Raw genomic sequence first — 18,726 nt, 5'->3', positions numbered from 1 at the left:
TAGTTTCTCCGCAATGGCCTTATTGTCTTTGAGTGCTGCTTTAAGGGTGTGGTGGGGGCAGGGAACCAGTGCTGTGGAGGGAGGGGAGTGGAGGGTGGAGGGTTTGGGTGGGAGCAGGGAACGACACAGTGGGGGAGGGGAAGGGTTGGGTGGGAATAGGGAGTGGTCCTGTGAAGGATGGGGAGTGGAGAAGGGAGGGGTTGGGTGGGAGCAGGGAGAGGTGCTGTGGGGGGAGTGGAGGGGGGAAGGATTGGGTGGGAGCAGGGAGAGGTGCTGTGGGGGGAGTGGAGAGGGAGGGGCTGGGTGGGAGCAGGCAGAGGTGCTGTGGGGGAGGGGAAGAGGGTTGCGTGGGAGCAATGCAGTGAGGGAGGGGAGTGGAAGACGGAGGGGTTGGGTGGGAGTAGGAAGCGGTGCTGTGGGGGAGTGGAGAGGGGAGGAGAGGGGCTGGGTGGGAGCAGGCAGAGGTGCTGTGGGGGAGGGGAGTGGAGGCGGGAGGGGTGATGTGAGACGTGGTTGGGAGAAAGTGCTGAGGACTCTCTCTTTGCTTTCCCCACGAGTCGGCTACGTAGAGTGTATGTGACATCACAAACATCACCATGGCAAACAGCTGCGGAATTGGTGGAGGACTGGAGTAGCCCCCACGCGCACACGCTAGGGCCTGCCACGTGCCCCAGGAAGAGCTTGGGCGGAAGTGGCTGTGACTCCGCCCTTCGTGGGCTCTCAGCCATTAGGATCACGTCTCCGCCGCTGACCATGACGTCAGGGCTAGTGGGCGCGTCGTGGTCCTGGCTGACGCGGCGAGGCAGCCCGCTCCTGAGCCCAGCGATTGGTGGCCCTGGGGGCAGGGTACAGCCGCCTATATGAGGGCGGTAGCGGGAAGCGTGGTCGCTGGTGGGCAGGGGTGGAGGCAGTAGCAGTAGCAGTAGCAGTAGCAGTAGCAGTAGCAGTAGCAGTCGGAGCCGGAGCCGGAGCCGGAGCCGGAGCCGGAGCCGGAGCCGGAGCGAGCCGGAGCCGGGCGGGAGGTGCATGCTGGTTGGGGGCCGTGAGTTCCCGGACTGGGGCTGCCGGGCGCTCCCTGCCCATGGAGCCCGAGGTGCTGCGCCGCCGGCTGGCCGCGGCCGGGCAGAGCCACCTGCTGCGCTTCTGGGCCGAACTGGGCGGCGCGGAGCGGCGGGCGCTGCGTGAGGAGCTGGAGGGTCTGGACTGCGAGGCGCTGGGCTCCAGCTTCCGTCGGGCCATAGAAGGCACGGGCGCGGCCGGCCGCGACAAGGTGGACGGGCGGATGGAGGCACTGCCGCGGGCCGTGCTGGGCAGCGCCACCCGCGACGTGGGCCGGCTCCCCGAGTGGGAGCGCGAAGGTACGGGCTGGCGGGCGTTCCTCCCCAGTAGCCTGCCACGGGTGCTCCTGGCCCTGGGGGCAGCGCGGGGCGCTTCCTTCCCCCGGCGGGCCAGGCGCCGCTTAGCGTCTGGCGGGAGGGAGCCCCTTGGGGTGGCGCTGCCCGCAGCCGGTGCGGGGGGAGCGGAGGGCTCTGCTGTCCCCGCTCGCAGCTGCGTGGTGCCACGCCGGCGGTGCGCTCAGAGCAAACCCTTCACAGCCTCCGTGCCTGGGAGCCCCTCTCCCGAGTGCTGCGTTGTGATCAATGGCAAACCCTGGGGCCCGAAAAGCTTGCGCTGGGCACAAGCTGCTTTCTTTAAATTCTTAATTTTAGATTTCATTAGCATAAATACGTTTAAACTTGTTCAAGTGGCTGCTTCTCCGTGAGGGCCAGTCACACGCTTGTGGCGCTTCGCATTTGCACACAAACATCAAACCCAGCTGAACTGAAGAACATTGTGCTGTAAAGGCGGGGGGGGGGTAGATACTAATGATCCTTCCCCCTCACCAGTAGTGCAAGCTGGCACATGGATGTGGCCCAATGGAAGACACATCACTGTGGACTGAGCCCAGGCATGTAATCTTAGCCACAACAGAACCCTCAGGAAGTGGTGTGTGAACACTGGGGGAGGGTTGTAATGGAAGCAGAGTTTGTAGTATTAACTAAAACAACAAGGAGTCTGGTGGCACCTTAAACACTAACAGATTTATTTGAGCATAAGCTTTTGTGGATAAAAATCCCACTTCAGATGCATGGAGTGAAAATTACAGATGCAGACATAAATATACTGATGATAAAGAGAAGGGCATTACCTCACAAGTGGAGAACCAGTGTTGACAGGGCCAATTCGATCAGGGTAGATGTAGTCCACTCCCAACAATAGATGAGGAAGTGTCAATTCCAGAAGCAGCTTTGCCTCTCCTGGAATGAGCCAGCCACTCCTAGTCCCTATTCAAGCCCAAATTAATGGTGTTAAATTTGCAAATAAATTTTAGTTCTGCTGTTTCTCTTTGAAGTCTGTTTCTGAAGTCTTTTTTTGTTCAAGTATAGCTACTTTCAGATCTGTTATAGAATGTCCAGGAAGATTGAAGTGTTCTCCCACTGGCTTTTGTATGTTACGATTCCTAATGTCTGATTGGTGTCCATTTATTCTTTCATATAGGGACTGGGTGGTTTGGCCAATGTACATGGCAGAGGGGCATTGCTGGCACGTGATGGCATATATAACATTAGTAGACATGCAAGTGAATGAACCTCTGGTGTGGCTGATGTGGTTGGGTCCTCTGATGGTGTTACTAGAGTTAGATATGGGGACAGAGTAGCCAACGAGTTTTGCTATAGGCATTGGTACCTGGGTTAGTATTTCTGTGGTGTGGTGTGTAGTTGCTGGTGAGTATTTGCTTCAGGTTGGGGGGCCGTCTGTAAGTAAGGACTGGCCTGTCTCCCAAGGTCTGGGAGAGTGAGGGATTGTTTTCCAGGATAGGTTGTAGATCATTGATGATATGCTGAAGAGGTTTTAGCTGGGGGCTGTACGTGATGGCCAGTGGTGGTCTGTTGTTTTTCTTGTTGGGCCTGTCCTGTAGTAGGTGATTTGTGGGTACCCATCTCGCTCTCAGTCTGTTTCCTCACTTCCCCAGGTGGGTATTGTTGTTTTTAAGACTGCTTGATAAAGATCTTGTAGGTGTTTGTTTCTGTCTGAGGGATTGGTGCAAATTTGGTTGTATTTTAGGGCTTGGCTGTAGACAATGGATCGTGTGATGTGTCCTGGATGGAAACTGGAGGCATGTAGGTAAGTTTCCGGTATAGGGTGGTGTGTTTGACCATCACTTATTTGCACTGTAGTATCCAGGAAGTGGATCTCTTGTGTGGACTGGTCCAGGCTGAGGTTGATGGTGGGGTGGAAATTGTTGAAATCCAGGTGGAAATCTTCAAGGGCCTCCTTCCTGTGGGTCCATCTGATGTCATCAATGTAGCGCAAGTAGAGGAGGGGTGCTAGGGGATGAGAGCTAAGTCCGCCATAAAAATGTTGGCATACTGTGGGGCCATGTGGGTACCCATAGCAGTGCCACTGAGCTTATGCTCATATAAACCTGTTAGTCTTTAAGGTGCCACCAGACTCCTTGTTTTTGTGGATACAGACTAACATGGCTACCCCCTGATACTTGAGTGTTACTAAGATCTGCTGCCTTCAAATACTGCACCTATGTGTGAAAAGGCAGCATTAACACTGCATATCAGAGAAAGTAGACCTCCCTAGTAAGGCTAGAATTGGCATGATAACTTAGATAAAGAGACAGCAGGAGTGATTGTGAAATGAGTCTTGTAGCTGCTATAAGACAGTAATAGAACAATAAAGCTTACACTTAAATGTAGTGGGTAGAGCACTTCCCTGAGACTTGAGGGAGCTGAGTGTTGGTCCCAGCTCTGTTGCTGGGTGATCTGGGTGAATTGATTTTTTTTCCCTCTTTGTGCCTCCATATCCCCATCTGTAACAGGAGGACCATGATACTGGCCACCTTTGCAACACATTTTCAGATTGACTGATGGAATGTGCCATAAGAGTTGGCATTAATGTATCTAAACACAACTAGTGTCAAAAGAGTATGGGGGACGCTTTGGCCCTGCTTGTTTTATTTGCTCTCTCGATATGACACTATGGTGTGGCTGGGTAAAGTTGGGAGAGAATAACTGAACAGACTACTAAACTTTTCACTGACATGCTAGTTACTATGCATGTGCACCTCGATATGTGCAGCACCCTTTGTTCCATTCCTTAACAGATGTTTTAAAACAAGTTTAAGGCATGAGTCCAAGCAGGAAGTTATCCAGGAAGCATTTGACCTTTGGAGGTTCATTGTAAACTCTCAGCTGTTTGCTATAAAGGCTATCAGGAAAAACAGCCATATCGCTTTTGCTGATGGAGAAAGCTCTAATGTTGCAAAATGCTTTTCATTATAAATGCCTGTCTGTAGAAACTTGCAACTTTCTAAACTCTTCTGGGCCAAACTGGGGTTTGGGGTAGCTGTATCAGGAGGGTGACCTACTTTTCCATCAGGAAGGTAGGAGAATCTGGACACTAATCATATGCAAAAAACTTCACACACACAACTCTGAAACTTAAATGGACGTTCCTCAGTGAGAGCTACTAGTCTGAAAATATCTGGAAATTGGTTTGAAAATGCCATTGTGGATTCTTTATTGTGCACTGTTCTAGGTAGCTGTCCTGTAAATGTAGGCACAGTTTGGAAAGAGCACAACTTAGCTGCATAAAATTGACTGGTTCGGTTCAGCTTTGCCTTATTTGAATGCTTTTACTCTTGCAAAAGCTTTTTTTCCCCTTTTTTTGCTGAAATTTAACTTGACTGAAACCAAAGTTTTCTTGGAAAATGAACTTCTGTGAATTGGTCCAACCACTTTGTTTGCGAAGAGGGGGACAAACATTTTTGCAGATAGAAAATCCAGGTGCAGACATCACAACATGCTTAGCCAGTGGGTATACTACATGAAGAACAGTCTCTGTTGGTTTGAAAAAATGGTTGCATAGTTTTCTAAACTGAAATGTGTTTGAATTTACTTTTACCATTGTTTGGAGGCTTGTGACATGAGGTGAAACCCAAACTCTTCAATTACATTGTGGCACAGCTAAAAAGCAAAGGGCCAGTGTCTTCGTGCGTGGGGTGGGCACCTAATTAATTGCTTACATTTTATGAAGTGCTGAAGATTGAAACTCCCCTTGAAGATGAACCCTTCACCACAAATCCTGTTGATAACTAGTCTGCCATAAGCACCTATTTAGGCTCCCATAGTCAAAAAAATTTAGACTTAAAGACTATTCATAACAGTGCTATATAAATCCCAAAATTTTCAGTTATTTGTAACTTTAAATTCTCTTCTTTGGGCTGTCACATCACCTGTTTGGACATTGCTTGAAGATCTGAACTTCTGTGCACGAGTTCAGAACTGTCGTGAATGATCAGACTTGGGAGTGGAGCCACACATCTATGCTACACAACTCAGTACATTCTGTTGCTGAAGCTATTCTGATAGAACTGTCCAGCTGTGCAACATCTAGCATATACCAAACCCCCTGTGAATAACTGTTTCATATCTTGGCCCCACATACAACCTAGCACTCCTAATGCTTGACATTCTTATAATACTCTAAATGCTGAGGATCTTTCACTATGCAGCTACAAAACAGCAGTTATACCAACTCTTGAGATGAGAGGATGTGTATTGGGATATGGGAATGGAGGGGGGAAGAAATGAGGTACAGATTTACCCAAGCTGCTGGCGGAACTGGGATTAGAATACCAGCATTCGTGGCTCCCATTCATTCATATGTTTAGGCCATGCGTCTCTCTAATGCAACACACATGTACTCTTTCCCTTCTTTCTGTCTTCCTTTTGTTTGTTGAATTCCTTTCTAAACTTTCGAATAGGAAAATTCCATGTTAACTGTGCAACCTTGATTATTTTTTTTAATTTACATACTCAATTCTGTAATACAGTATTTGGGGGCATGGGGTGTCATTAAATACAAAAATCTACACTGGTGCAACAAGAAGGGTGCATAACTGAAATGCAGGTTGGGCAATAGGAATGCACAGGTTCCTTATCCGTGTTACATGCAGTCTGGCAAGTTACCTTAGATGAGGCACCATTGCCTAGGGGATTAAGGTCTGGGCCAGAAATCTGAGTCTGGGAATTCTGATCTTGACTCTACTCCCCTCCCATCCTCCCTGCTTTCTGCCCTTGGGCAAATCCCAAATGAAGATAAAGCCACGTACCTCACAAGGGGTTTGACTGTTACAGTTAACGTTTGTATAGTACTTTGAACACATGCTGGGTTGGCCACCTCTTGCCACTCCTTATGATGTGGTTAATCTGTGCTAGTGATACTGACATCAGTGGTTCAGGAGCCAAATTATTGTGGCTCTTTTGAGTAATGCTGATCACTAAATGAGTATATAGTACTATAGTTAATGAAACAATGAATACACACTAAACATTATGAAGAATATTTGCTTTTTATATATCTATATATAGTCTCACAGCAAAATGACTAACCATGTATTTTATTAGCTAATAACATAGTAAAAGCATCCTCAGTGACTGACTAAATCTGCAGCACATGTTAAAACACTGAGATCTGCAGGAGACACTCAGAGTGAGGCTAGTGAGTCACATGTGTCACTGGTCTAGGCTGTCCTTGTGATCTCTGTAAAACCTGGGAGTTGAGGACAACTGTCTTCCTGGTCCTGTGAAGCCCAGCACTGTGGATCCCAATGATTTGGGGGTAAATAGAAATCTAAAGAGACTTGGCTGAGCTGGGATTACACTCCTGCAACAGGATGATTTGAAGATCCCTCCAGCACATTTACTACATGAAACTGCCAGCTGAGCTTCTGTACCCCAAAGGATAATCTCTCTGCCCCTCCGCAATGCCACTCCTGGGCGGGGTGGTGTGATCCTGGCAGACAGGAGCTGGGTGTTTTCAAGAAGGGTGGGGTGTAAACACCACAAGCATGCCCAGAATTTAGTTTAGTCCTGTTCGGGCTGCTCTGCAGCTCATTCTTGTCTTCTTCAGACAGAGCTCCTTTGCTGTGACTGAGCCAGTCAACAGAGCAGTACACATGTTCCCTCAGACCATCCTGTCCCCCTGCCAGTAACCAGAGAGCCTTTGTTTAACTGGGATTGGCTGTGCTGCCTTCCTCCCCAGAGCCAGCCAGCTTGGGTGCTGGAGGATTATGGTTCCAATGATATTGTTCATAAACTGGAAGGTATCACATGGCTTCCACTCTGCAGGGGGAAAGCTTCTGGTCACTCTTTTTTTTTTTTTTTTCTTTTTCTTTTTCTTTTTCTTTCTTTAGGTCTCCATCAGATTTCTCAGAGCAAAGTAGCTGTCCTCCTCCTAGCTGGTGGACAGGGAACGAGACTGGGTGTTTCTTATCCCAAGGGAATGTATGATGTCGGGTTGCCATCCCACAAAACACTCTTCCAGATCCAAGCAGAGCGCATCCTGAAACTGCAGCAGCTGGCTGAAAAACAGCATGGCACTAAGTGTGTCATTCCATGGTAAGGGGTGTGCATTGTCAGTCCATCCTGATAGTAATCTGGTTTGTCTGCAGCAGGGGGCTGGGGGAGAGTTCTAGGTTCTGGTCCTGGCTCTATTTCCTTTGTGTAAACTTGGGCATGGTAACTAATCTTTGCCTTGGCCTTTCCTACATGAAGGCAGTCAGCAGTGGTATAGAATCATAGGACTGGAAAGGACCTCAAGAGGTGATCTAGTCCAGTCCCCTGCACTCATGGCAGGACTAAGTATTACCTAGACCAGTGGTCACCAACCGGTAGATTGTGATCGACTGGTCGATCACAGAGCCTCTGCAAGTCAACTGCAGTCTCCGGCTGCTAAAAGTTCGGCAGGGCTGAGGCAGGCTCCCTGCTTGCACTGGCCCAGCGCCGCTCCTGGAAGCAGCTGGCACGTCCCTGTGTTGGGGGATGGGGAGGTGAAGGGAAAGGGGGTCTCCGGGTGCTGCACCTCCCTGCCCCTGCAGCTCCTATTGGCCAGGAACAGGAACTGCGGCCAATGGGAGCTGTGGTGGTGGTGCCTGCAGGGAGGGGCAGCACGCAGAGCCATGTTCACTCCCCTCCAGTCCCCACCTCCCCGCCCCCCTCCCGGGGTTGCAGGGATGTGCTGGAAGCTTCCAGGAGTAGTGTGGGGCCAGGGCAGGCAGGGAGCCTGTCTTAGCTCTGCTGTGCTGCCGCCTGAGGTAAGCGCTGCCTGGCACAAGCCCACACACCCCTGCCCCAGCCCTGAGCCCTTCCTGGAGCCAGCACCCCAAACCCTCTCCTGCATCTCATCCCCTGCCTGAGCCCCCTCTGAGGCCCCTCCCACACTCTGAACCCCTTGGCCCCAGCCTGGAGCCTGTACCCCAACCTCCTGCCCCAGCCTAGTGAAAGTGAATGAGGGTGGGGGAGAGCGAGCAGTGGAGGGAGTGAGGCGGGGCCTTGGGGAAAAGGGCAGGGTAGATCCTGGGTTGCACTTTAATTCAAAAAGTGATCATGTGCTTAAAAAGGTTGGCAATGACTGATCTGGATCATTCCTGACAGGTGTTTGTCTAACCTGTATAATGGTATACACCAGCACAAAGCCCTAATGAAGACATGGTGTGCCCATGCAGAGAGCAGCCTATGCTGAGGCTGTGCTCTCATTAAATTACCAGGTTAAGCCGCACTTGTGCGATGTCTGCTTTAGAGGTTTGCACTGGTGATACAGCATAGAGGCAGTCATGTCGGTGAATTGCCTTAATGTAGCTGTGGTCAGAGTCTGCCCATCTAAGTTGTTCTGCAAGGCATTGGAGACTGAAAGACCCTATACACAGGCAAAGTATTGAGTTATGAATTGTAATGCCATAGTTAAGGTTGCAATCAGCCTTCCATTATAAGCCTTCTTCTAAGGGTATATCTGTGCTACAGTGACACAGCTGTGGCACTGCAGATGTGCCACTGTAGTGCTATAGTGTAGACACTTTCTATGTCAATGTAGCTAAATCCACCTCTGAGAGGCAGTAGCTAGATCGACCTAACCATTGTGCTCAGGGTGAGAAATTGTCATAGTCCTGAATGCGGTAGCTAGATCAATCTAATTTTTATGTGTAGACCTAGGCCTCAGTCCACTTCCCTCTGGGTGGGGGAGATGGGTGTCTGCCATTGTTTCTCTTCTGCTTGGTCCTCCCAGCCTTGCTCAAGAAGGATGTGGACTGTGACCTTTCTGGGCCATCACTCTCATGGGTGGGGATGATGAGCCTTTTCAAAGAGCAGCTCTCCAAATCATATGTCCGGTGTCTGAGTTCAAGAGGTATGTGAGTATGTCTACACTGCAATTAAAAACCTGTGGCTGGCTCATGCCAGCTGGCTCAGGCTGTCGGGCCTGCAAGATGGGACGGTCCCAGAGCTTGGGCTGCAACGCAAACCAGAATGTCTACGTTGTGATTAAATGGTCCCACAGCCTGAGCCCTGTGAACCTGAGTCAGCTGGCATGGGCCAGCCATGGATATCTCATTCCAGTGTAGATGGAATATATACCTTTGTTCACAATCTACAAAGTATGCATTGTAAGGTATCATTTAAAACTGGTTTCAATATTTCAGGCTGTGATGACCCCCCCCAGAAGTGATAGCAAATTACTGTAGATGCTCACAGGAGCATACTCATGGTATTGCCACCCTTACTTCTGTATTCCTGCTGGTGGCTGCACTGCCTTTAGAGCTTGGTGGCCAGAGAGCAGCAGCTGCTGTACCCCCCAGCTCCCCTTCCTCCTGGCAATATAGTGGAAGGGCTATATTACCAACCACCTGACCAGGATGGTGATAGTGACTGAAATGCTCAGGCAGATTAGGGAGGCTATTAATGTAAAAAAACTCATTAATAATGGGGGATTTCAGTTATCCCCATAGTGAGTGGGTACATGTCACCTGAGGACAGCATGCGGAGAGAGAGTTTCTAGACACCTTAAATGACTGCTTCTTGGAGCAGCTGGTCCTGGAACCTACCAGAGGAGAGGCAATTCTTGTTTTAGTCCTAAGTGGAGCACAGGATCTGGTCCAGGAGGTGAATGTAGCTGGACTTCTTGGTAATAGTGACCATAATATAATTACATTTAATATCTCTGTGGCAGGAAAAACACCACAGCGGCCCAACCCTGTAGCATCTAATTTCAGAAAGGGGCACTACACAAAAATGAGATGATTAAACAGAAATTAAAGGGTATCGTGCCAAAAGTGAAATCTCTGCGAGCTGCGTGGAAACTTTTTAAAGACCCCATAATACAGGCTCAACTTAAATGTATACCCGAAATTAAAAAACATAGTAAGAGAACCAAAAAAGAGCCACTGTGGCTCAACAACAAAGTAAAAGAAGCAGTGAGAGGCAAAAAGGCATCCTTTAAAAAGTGGAAGTTAAATCCTAGTGAGGAAAATAGAAAGGAGCATAAACACTGGCAAACAAAGTGTACAAATACAATTAGGAGGCCAAAAAATAATTTGAGGAACAGTTAGCCAAAGACTCAAAAAATAATAGCCATCGAGGTGCTAAAGGAGCACTCAAGGATAAGGCCATTGCGAAGAAACTAAATTAATTCTTTGCATTGGTCTTCACGGCTGAGGATGTGAGGGAGATTTCCCAAACCTGAGCCATTCTTTTTAGGTGACAGATCTGAGGAACTGTCCCAGATTGAGGTATCATTCAAGGAGGTTTTGGAACAAATTGATATATTAAACATCAATAAGTCACCAGGACCAGATCGTATTCACTCAAATGTGAAATTGCAGAACTCTTGAGTTCCTTCAGAACTACTAACTGTAGTCTGTAAGATATCATTTAAATCAGCTTCTGTACCAGATGACTGGAGGATAGCTAATGTGATGCCAATTTTTAAAAATGGCCCCAGAGGTGATCCCGGCAATTACAGACCTGTAAGCCTGACTTCAGTACCAGGCAAACTGGTTGACACTATAAAAGAACAATATTGTCAGATTTCTAGATGAACATAATTTGTTGAGGAAGCGTCAACATGGTTTGAGTAAAGGGAAATCATGCCTCACCAATATACTAGAATTCTTTGAGGGGGTCAGCAATCAAGGGGATCCAGTGGATATAGTGTACTTAGGTTTGCAGAAAGCCTTTGACAAAGTCCCTCACCAAAGGCTCTTAAGCATAGTAAGTTGCCACGGGACAAGAGGGAAGGTGCTCTCATGGATTGGTAACTAGTTAAAAGATATAAAACAAAGGGTAGGTATAAATGGTCAGTTTTCAGAATGGAGAGAGGTAAATAGTGGTGTCCCCCAGAGGTCTGTTCTGGGGCCAGTCCTGTTCAACATATTCATAAATGATCTGGAAAAAGGGGTAAACAGTGAGGTGGCAAAATTTGTAGATGATACAAAATTACTAAAGATAGTTAAGACCCAGGCAGACTGTGAAGAGCTACAAAAGGATCTCTCAAAACTGGGTGACTGGGCAACAAAATGGCAGATGAATTTAATGTTTATAAATGCAAAGTAATGCACATTGGAAAGCATAATCCCAACTATACATATAAAATGATGGCGGATGGGGCGTGTCTAAATTAGCTGCTACCACTCAAAGAGATCTTGGAGTCGTGGATAGTTCTCTGAAAACATCCACTGAGTATTCAGCGGCAGTCAAAAAAGCAAACAGAATGCTGGGAATAATTAGGAAAGGTTCAGAAAAGGGCAACAAAAATGATTAGGGGTATGGAATGGCTTCTGTATGCAGAGAGATTAACAAGACAGGGACTTTTCAGCTTGGAAAAGAGACAGCTAAGGGGAGAGATGATTTGAGGTCTATAAAATCATGACAGTGTAGAGAAACTAGATAAGGAAGTGTTTACCACTTCTCATAACACAAGAACTAGGGGTCACCAAATGAAATTAATAGACAGCAGGTTTAAAACAAATCAAAGGAAGTATTTCTTAACACAGTGCACAGTCAACCTGTGGAACTCCTTGCCAGAGGATGTTGTGATGTCCAAGACCATAACAGGGTTCAAAAAAGAACTAGATAAATTAATGGAGGATAGGTCCATCAGTGGCTATTAGCCAGGATGGGCAGGGATGGTGTCCCTACCCTCTGTTTGTCAGAAGCTGGGAATGAGCGATGGGATGACTCACTTTGATTACCTGTTCTGTTCATTCTCTCTGGGGCACTTGGCACTGGCCACTGTTGGAAGACCGGATACTGGGCTAGATGGACCTTTGGTCTGACCCAGTAGGGCCGTTCTTATGTTCTAAAAGTGTCTGTGCCCAGGGGGGTTCAGAAACTTCCAATGAGCAGCGTGTATGGGTCTGTGCATTTCCACCATTCTGCTGGGACCGAAGGGTGTAAAGGGGGATAGCACCAGTTGCCCTTAAGTTCATTCTGAAGTGGCTGCTCTTTGACCAGGGAAGTAACAGGATGAACTGATCTAGTTTAGCTCCCTCTTGTTAGTTCAGTCTTCTCTGAAAGTGGTTTTTCTAATCACTGGTTGCAGGCACTACTGTGGCCTTGCCTTTTTAAGCTGCTTGTGCATCCTCATCCCTCTGGGATAGTCTCCCATCCTGTACAGTTGGTCTCTGCTTGGGGTCTGACACTCTGGTATCCTGGCTGGGGCATTCAGGGAGGCCAGCATCAAGCACTGATTTACCATATTTGTGGTAGCCATTGCTAGTGTTTCTAGAACCTGAGCCATAATCCCTCTAGTTCTCTGTGCTGCCGATTCAAGCAGAACCCCAAAAGGTCAGGAGATGCCTCTTTGCTGCTGGAGGAGGCTCAAGGGCCAGTAAGTCAGCAGTGCCAGATGCTGCTGACAAAGGGTCCTCCAGCCAAATTACCCAGCAAAGCGTTGTCCAACCCTGCTCAAGGAGGTTCACAAAGGAGCATGTTAGAAACCTTTGTGTCAAACTGTGTGGGCTTGGCTGAGGAAGTGTATTGATAAGCCCAACACCAAGGAGAGGAGCAGGCTGGTGTCCCTAAGTCCCCTCCACTCCTTGGTGTCATGGAATTACACGGCCAGTGGGGGATGAGCCTTTCAAGGAAGATCAAGACAGCTGATTCCTCTGACCCCAGGAAGAGTGGGGGGGCAGCACCAGCCTTCCTTCCATCAGAACAGTATTGTTCTTACCCTTGCAAGGATCCTTCCTCCTGGTGTCCGCATCAGTGCCCCTCCTGAGACATTAGGCTTTGCTGCTGGCGAGTCCCAGAGTCCATTACTGTCAGTGGAAGTGTTGCTCAAGGCCTGTGCTGAGGTTCCTCACTGGCTTGGTGCAGCTAGCCCTCATCCTCCCTAGTGCCAGTAGATCATACCACAGCAGATCCAACTTCCCCCTGCATGTGTTCTAACCACGAGCTCCACCCAGCTCATGGAAACCACCAGCACCATCCTCAGGGCTCCCTAGGACCGTGACATGGCCACTCAGACAATTGCTGCCAAACCTGTGGCTGCAGAGAGCTCATTGGTCAGAGGTGAAATGTTCATGTGATTCGCACGTGACTGCGAGCTGTTCTGTGATACATCCTGATCCCAGGGGGTCCTGTTCTCTATCCCATGAGTGCTCTACATGGGCTTCAAAAACAATCCTGTGTGAAGATCAGGCAGGAGCAGAGTCTGATTGTCTCCCTATTTACTTGGGGTTTTTCTCTTCTTGCTGTGTCAGGTACATCATGACAAGTGGCAGAACAATGGAATCTACAAAGGAGTTCTTCGTGAAGCACAATTACTTTGGTTTAAAGCAGGAAAATGTGATCTTTTTCCAGCAAGGGATGCTGCCTGCCATGGGGTTTAATGGCAAGATTTTTCTGGAAGAGAAGAGCAAAGTTTCCATGGCACCAGGTCTGTGCTGTTGAAATCCCATTAGTGGGGGTTTAGGGGAGTGAACTTCTCTAGCAGACCAGATTCAGCAAGGCTTTGAACAGGGCATCAAGATCGTTCAGACTGGAAGGTCTGAAATGCAAGATCTGGAGGGTGATGGGGATAAGAAGCCTTGAGGAGGTGGGGTAAACCATGGTGGGTTGAAAGTTCATTCTAATTCCATCAGACACATGTAGCCAGCAGCTCACAGGTGTTTTTTAGATTCAGAATTGCTTTGTTTGGAATCCTGTAGAATTTACAAAACGTTTCATGGTCTGTGCCAAATCCAGCAACATTTTCCCCCAATTTCCCATGGATTTCCAGTATTGCTCTGGCTAATCTTGAGCAGAGGGGAGTCACAGAAATGGCTGGACTGAAGAGGCTTTGAGTGGGAGGGAAGGAGCTTGTTAGACTGCAGCCTAGGGACACCCCCTTCCCTCACCCCAGAACATCTCCCAGGAGGACAGGTTAGATTTGAGGGACAGAAAATACATAAGTGGAATAAAACGTACTCTAGGGACTTCTAGGGGTGACTTGTGCAAAGGTTGATTCTAGGAAATGGCAGAGAATCGCAACTTATCCTCATATCTGGCAGACCTGGCCTTTCAGAAAGCAGCTTGCAGGCTTAGTGTCCGAAAACATCTATATCACAACAATAAGTGCCTGCCTGTCCCTTTCCTTTAGACAAATATGGGTTTAACAAAGCCTGGCATCTTGCCTGCAAACTGGGGAGTGACCCTCTTGATATTCTACCTAGTTATCTAGGGGTAGTAGTTTGCTCTGCTATAGCACAGCTGGGTTCCTGTTTTCCCTCTGGGACGGAGGGGGGTGAATTTGCACAGAGCGGCTTGTGCCCTATCACTCATCTGTCATCTTGGTGATGGAGTTAGCACTGAGATGCCAAAGAGACTGCTTAGGCCATTAGTGAATGGGGCAGGGGTGGGGGGTGGGGGAGAGGCTTTGCAGGGCTTTAGTAGTGATGAGGGGCTCAGTATCTCCTAGTCCTATAGGAACAAAAGCCACTGTTAGTCCAATCCTTCCTGCCATTGGTGCCCTGCAGCCCAATGGCATTTTTATTGAGCTGAGCCAAGTCCTTGCCCTCACTTGGCATCTCAGTGTTGGAATGATCCCCAGGATCCTCACAATTCCATCCTGCATACCTTGGCACAGCCCCTTCCCCATAGACACCTCTGTCTTATGTAGTTCCTTCTCCTCCTAATTCCCCGCATACACTGCTCCTGCTAGGACTGTTCTTCCTCCTCCCCCACAGAGCAGGCAAAGACTGGTGCTGGCCACTCAGGGCTGTGTGCTGGCTTCTTCTTGTCCCAGCCTCTGCTGCAGGGTCACAGTCCCATCCCATCTTTCAGGCTGGGGCCTGGAACAGGGCATCAGGGAAATGGACACAGCAAGGTGGCAGACCAGGGGAGAGGATATTTGGGCTAGGGGTGGGCTCACAGGAGGCCAAAGTCCCACCTTGGCCCCTCTTACCAGAGTCTAGTCTGTTCCCCTGGCAACTTCCCTCAATCTCTAGGAAGTGCTACTCCCTGTGTGGCATCCAGCTGGGAACTGGCTCAAATACTCACTCCTACTGTTTGCTTCTGGTGCAGTAACGTGTTCTCGCCTCACCAGATGGCAATGGGGGGCTGTACCGAGCCCTCGGCACCCATGGCATCGTGGAGGACATGGAGCAGCGAGGCATCTGGAGCATCCATATGTACTGCGTTGACAACATCTTAGTGAAGGTGGCTGACCCCAGGTTCATTGGGTTCTGCATACAGAAGGGAGCTGAGTGTGGTGCAAAGGTAATGGGCTGCAGTGGGGTGGAGAGGGTAGAGGACCTGGCTCATACACCCTTGAGTGTACTGGCACAATTGTCCTAATCGCACCATTGGCTGGCATCAGCAGCTTGCTCCCCACCAAGGCTGTATCCAGGCTCTTCTGGTCCCTCCGTCTGCATGGGATCTGTAGATCTGAGGGGGGGCTGGTACTGAGCTCACTACAATGAATGTTGTGTGGTGCTGTTTTTTCAGGCTGCAACCATGTTAGCCCCTGTAATCAGGGATTGGATGTGGTATGCTCCAAGCTCTGTGCATGGCACCATGTGATGCCACTGGCAGTAGACTGCACATCTCAGTAATAGGACAATACCTCTCTATTCTCACATAACTTGATGGCCAGATGAATAGCTGACAGTTTGTTTAAATTATAATCCCTAGACTTCAGTTTCAGCATGGCCTTGTGGTTAAGAGGCATGAATAGTCCTCTTGAGCTATTTTTCAGAAAATCCGTGCACCCAGGCAGGCGGCAATGTCTCTGTTTGTTTATACGTGGTTTATAAAGCTTTTGTCAAGTGCTAGATATCGAACTCTAATGTAAAGTTTAGGTTCTGGAGCCTGATTCAGCCCCAGGGGAGCAGTATTGGCTCCCTGAGCTGCCCCGATCCTGCCCCTGCTTCAGTGTTCCTGTTTCCAGTTGGTTCTTTTGGATGGCTGAGCTATTTGAGCTCTCCCTTGAGCGGGGAGTAGAGTAGGCGGCTGTTGCTATTTCAGGCATCCGCTCCTTAGTGGACTGGCCATCTGCATGGCACCTCCTCTGTTTGTGTAGAACTACATTAAACATATTAGGGCTGCAAATTAATCACTCAAATTAGGAGATGCCTGTGCACCCTTAATTCAGTCCTTGTGTATGTAGTACAGCTGTTAATTACTTGATCACATAGTACTACCACAGCACCACCTCATTCAGCGCACAGGATTGATGATGCGCACTGAATGGGTATTGAGGATTTTGTCCTCATTCAATGCATAGCCCATACGTCTACTGTTCGCCGTCCAAATCCTGCCAATTCAGAATAAGTTATTCATGGGCTCTTCTGTGGTGCTCTCCTCATAGTCTTAGTTCTGTGCAGACATTACTGAATGTGGTGTCTCACCCCTGTGAGATGAGTGGGTGATGTCCCCATTTTACAGCTGGGGAACTAAAACACAGATTAAAGCCAAGTGTCAGCTAACTTTCAGCTCCCAATTTGAGGAGCCTAGGACTTGATCTTTGTTCAGAGTGCTTAGAACTTCATAACATTTTACATGTTGAAAGCATAGCTCCCATTGACCTCATCTGCAACTGTGAGTGCTCGGCACTCTGCAAATCAGACCCCACGGTCTCAAGTCAAATTCCTAGAAAATGAGGACCACAGTTAGTGCCAGCCTGCAAAAAATCAGACTTAGGTTAAAATGATTAAAAACAAACCTGTAAGAACAGCCATACTGGGTCAGACCAGTGGTCCATTTAGCCCAGTATCCTGTCTTCTGACGGGGGCTAGTGCTTCAGGGGGAATGAACAGAACAGGCAATCATTGAGTAATCCAAATTATCCATACTTGTATACAATTAAACTTGAAATTGACAGTCTGAGTCCCAGTGATCTACTATGATCTATTAAAACCATTTAAATAAATGCTTGATCAAATGAGCTCTCAAATTTCAATGAATTAAAGGGTGCTGCTTTTTTACATCTTCTGAGGTGATCTCAAAAGTTTAATTTATAAATGTCAGTATCATAAGGTACATTAAGTATCAATTTCAGGCTTTACAGAAGAGCAGATGCTTGTATTTCAGTTCCTGTTGTGCAGAAAAGCTTTTGCCTTAATTGCTTTTGCCATATTTAATGTTAAGCTGCCTTTGTGGCCTGTTCTAGGTATTTCCACAGTGGCGTGGTTGAAAGTATGTGCAAAAATGGGATCTCTCTGAAATAACGGTACAAACTCCATAGCTGTACAGGGGATAAGAGTTGGGCATCTGGTTTTGAACAGTGCAGTTTTCAATTGGACTGTGTTTGGCAAGTGAGGCTGGAGACTCTCACACAGTGAGAAGTAGCTGATGGAAAGGTATCAGTCTGCAAAGGTTGACCACAGTCGTGGGTTTTTTCTCATTTTTTGCCAAACTGAAAGGAGGAAGAAATTGTGCTCAAACTCCACTGTTTGGGCTGAGATCAGGCAAGGGAAACTTCATCCAAAAGCAAATATTTCAGGAGGTGATGGACATTTGAAAATAATAGGTTATAATGGAAGCCTGGACATAATACAATACCTGATACATTCTAGTGCTGCCTGGTACCATATGCTGTCTCTGTGGGATATGTGAACCTCTACAGAGTTCTGATTTTTCTAAACACTGCTGCATACTGTTTTGTTGGAGGGGGTGTCCGCCTGCTGCTTGGCTGGCTGAGGTCATTTGATTCTGGCCCATGTCTCAGTGAAGCTTGGTTCAAGTAAAAGACAACTTCTAACTGGTTTGGCCTTTTATCAGCCACTTGAACATCTCATCCATATTATAATGGGAGTGTATACCCTGTCATACATGTGTTTGTTCAACAACAAGCTCCTATTGTAGAATGGTAGGGAGGCATGGTCTTGTGCATAGATGGGAACCTGCAATTGCAATTCCTGGTTTCTATTCCCAGTTCTGCCATAGTTAGAACTACACCCAAAGTTGTAAGGAAATGTGTGATTTTTATATCTGCTTAATTTAACCACTGCAACTTTGTGTGCAGACATTCTTGCATCTGCTTTAAATCTGGTTTAAGTTTAGCTTGGAATCATAACCCATTATATAGGTTAGCTTGCAGATTTAACTAATTTTAAACAATAGGAGTGCAAATACACAAGTTGCACCAGTTTAACTAAACTAATGTCAATTGGAGCAACTTCTGTAAACAAACCCTTGTTGTGTGACTTTGGCCTAGTCTCTTCACATCTATTTCTCAGCTTATCCACCTGTAAAAATGACTTTCCTCACCAGGATGTGGTGAGATTTAACATTAGTGATTCCTGCATGAAAGGCACTGAGTTATTGGTATTAAGTCAAAGCCCTTTCTCCTGTTATGTAGTGCAGTCATTACTGGCATTCCGGTGCACTTCAGTGTCCAGACATCATATGTCTGCAGGCA

General features: G+C 47.8%; 1 protein-coding gene across 2 annotated transcripts in view; it reads left to right on the top strand.

Moving 5' to 3' along the window:
- Positions 1–971: 971 nt before the first annotated feature.
- Positions 972–18,726, top strand: part of UAP1 (UDP-N-acetylglucosamine pyrophosphorylase 1) — a 31,754-nt gene continuing 13,999 nt past the window's right edge. Inside the window, exons 1-4 of one of the 2 annotated variants that reach the window (XM_074960833.1) lie at positions 972–1,358; positions 7,250–7,454; positions 13,589–13,764; positions 15,412–15,584. In XM_074960833.1, the coding sequence (XP_074816934.1) occupies positions 1,082–1,358; positions 7,250–7,454; positions 13,589–13,764; positions 15,412–15,584 (831 nt within the window). In that variant the 5' untranslated portion in view covers positions 972–1,081. The remainder of the gene's footprint in view (positions 1,359–7,249; positions 7,455–13,588; positions 13,765–15,411; positions 15,585–18,726) is intronic. The other variant, XM_074960832.1, reaches the window with a different exon arrangement.

Source organism: Natator depressus, chromosome 8 (assembly GCF_965152275.1).
Source record: "Natator depressus isolate rNatDep1 chromosome 8, rNatDep2.hap1, whole genome shotgun sequence".
In the NCBI taxonomy this organism is placed as follows: Eukaryota; Metazoa; Chordata; order Testudines; family Cheloniidae; genus Natator; species Natator depressus.
The sequence above is the reverse complement of the archived record's forward strand: the minus strand, read 5'-3'. Positions and strand labels throughout refer to the sequence as shown.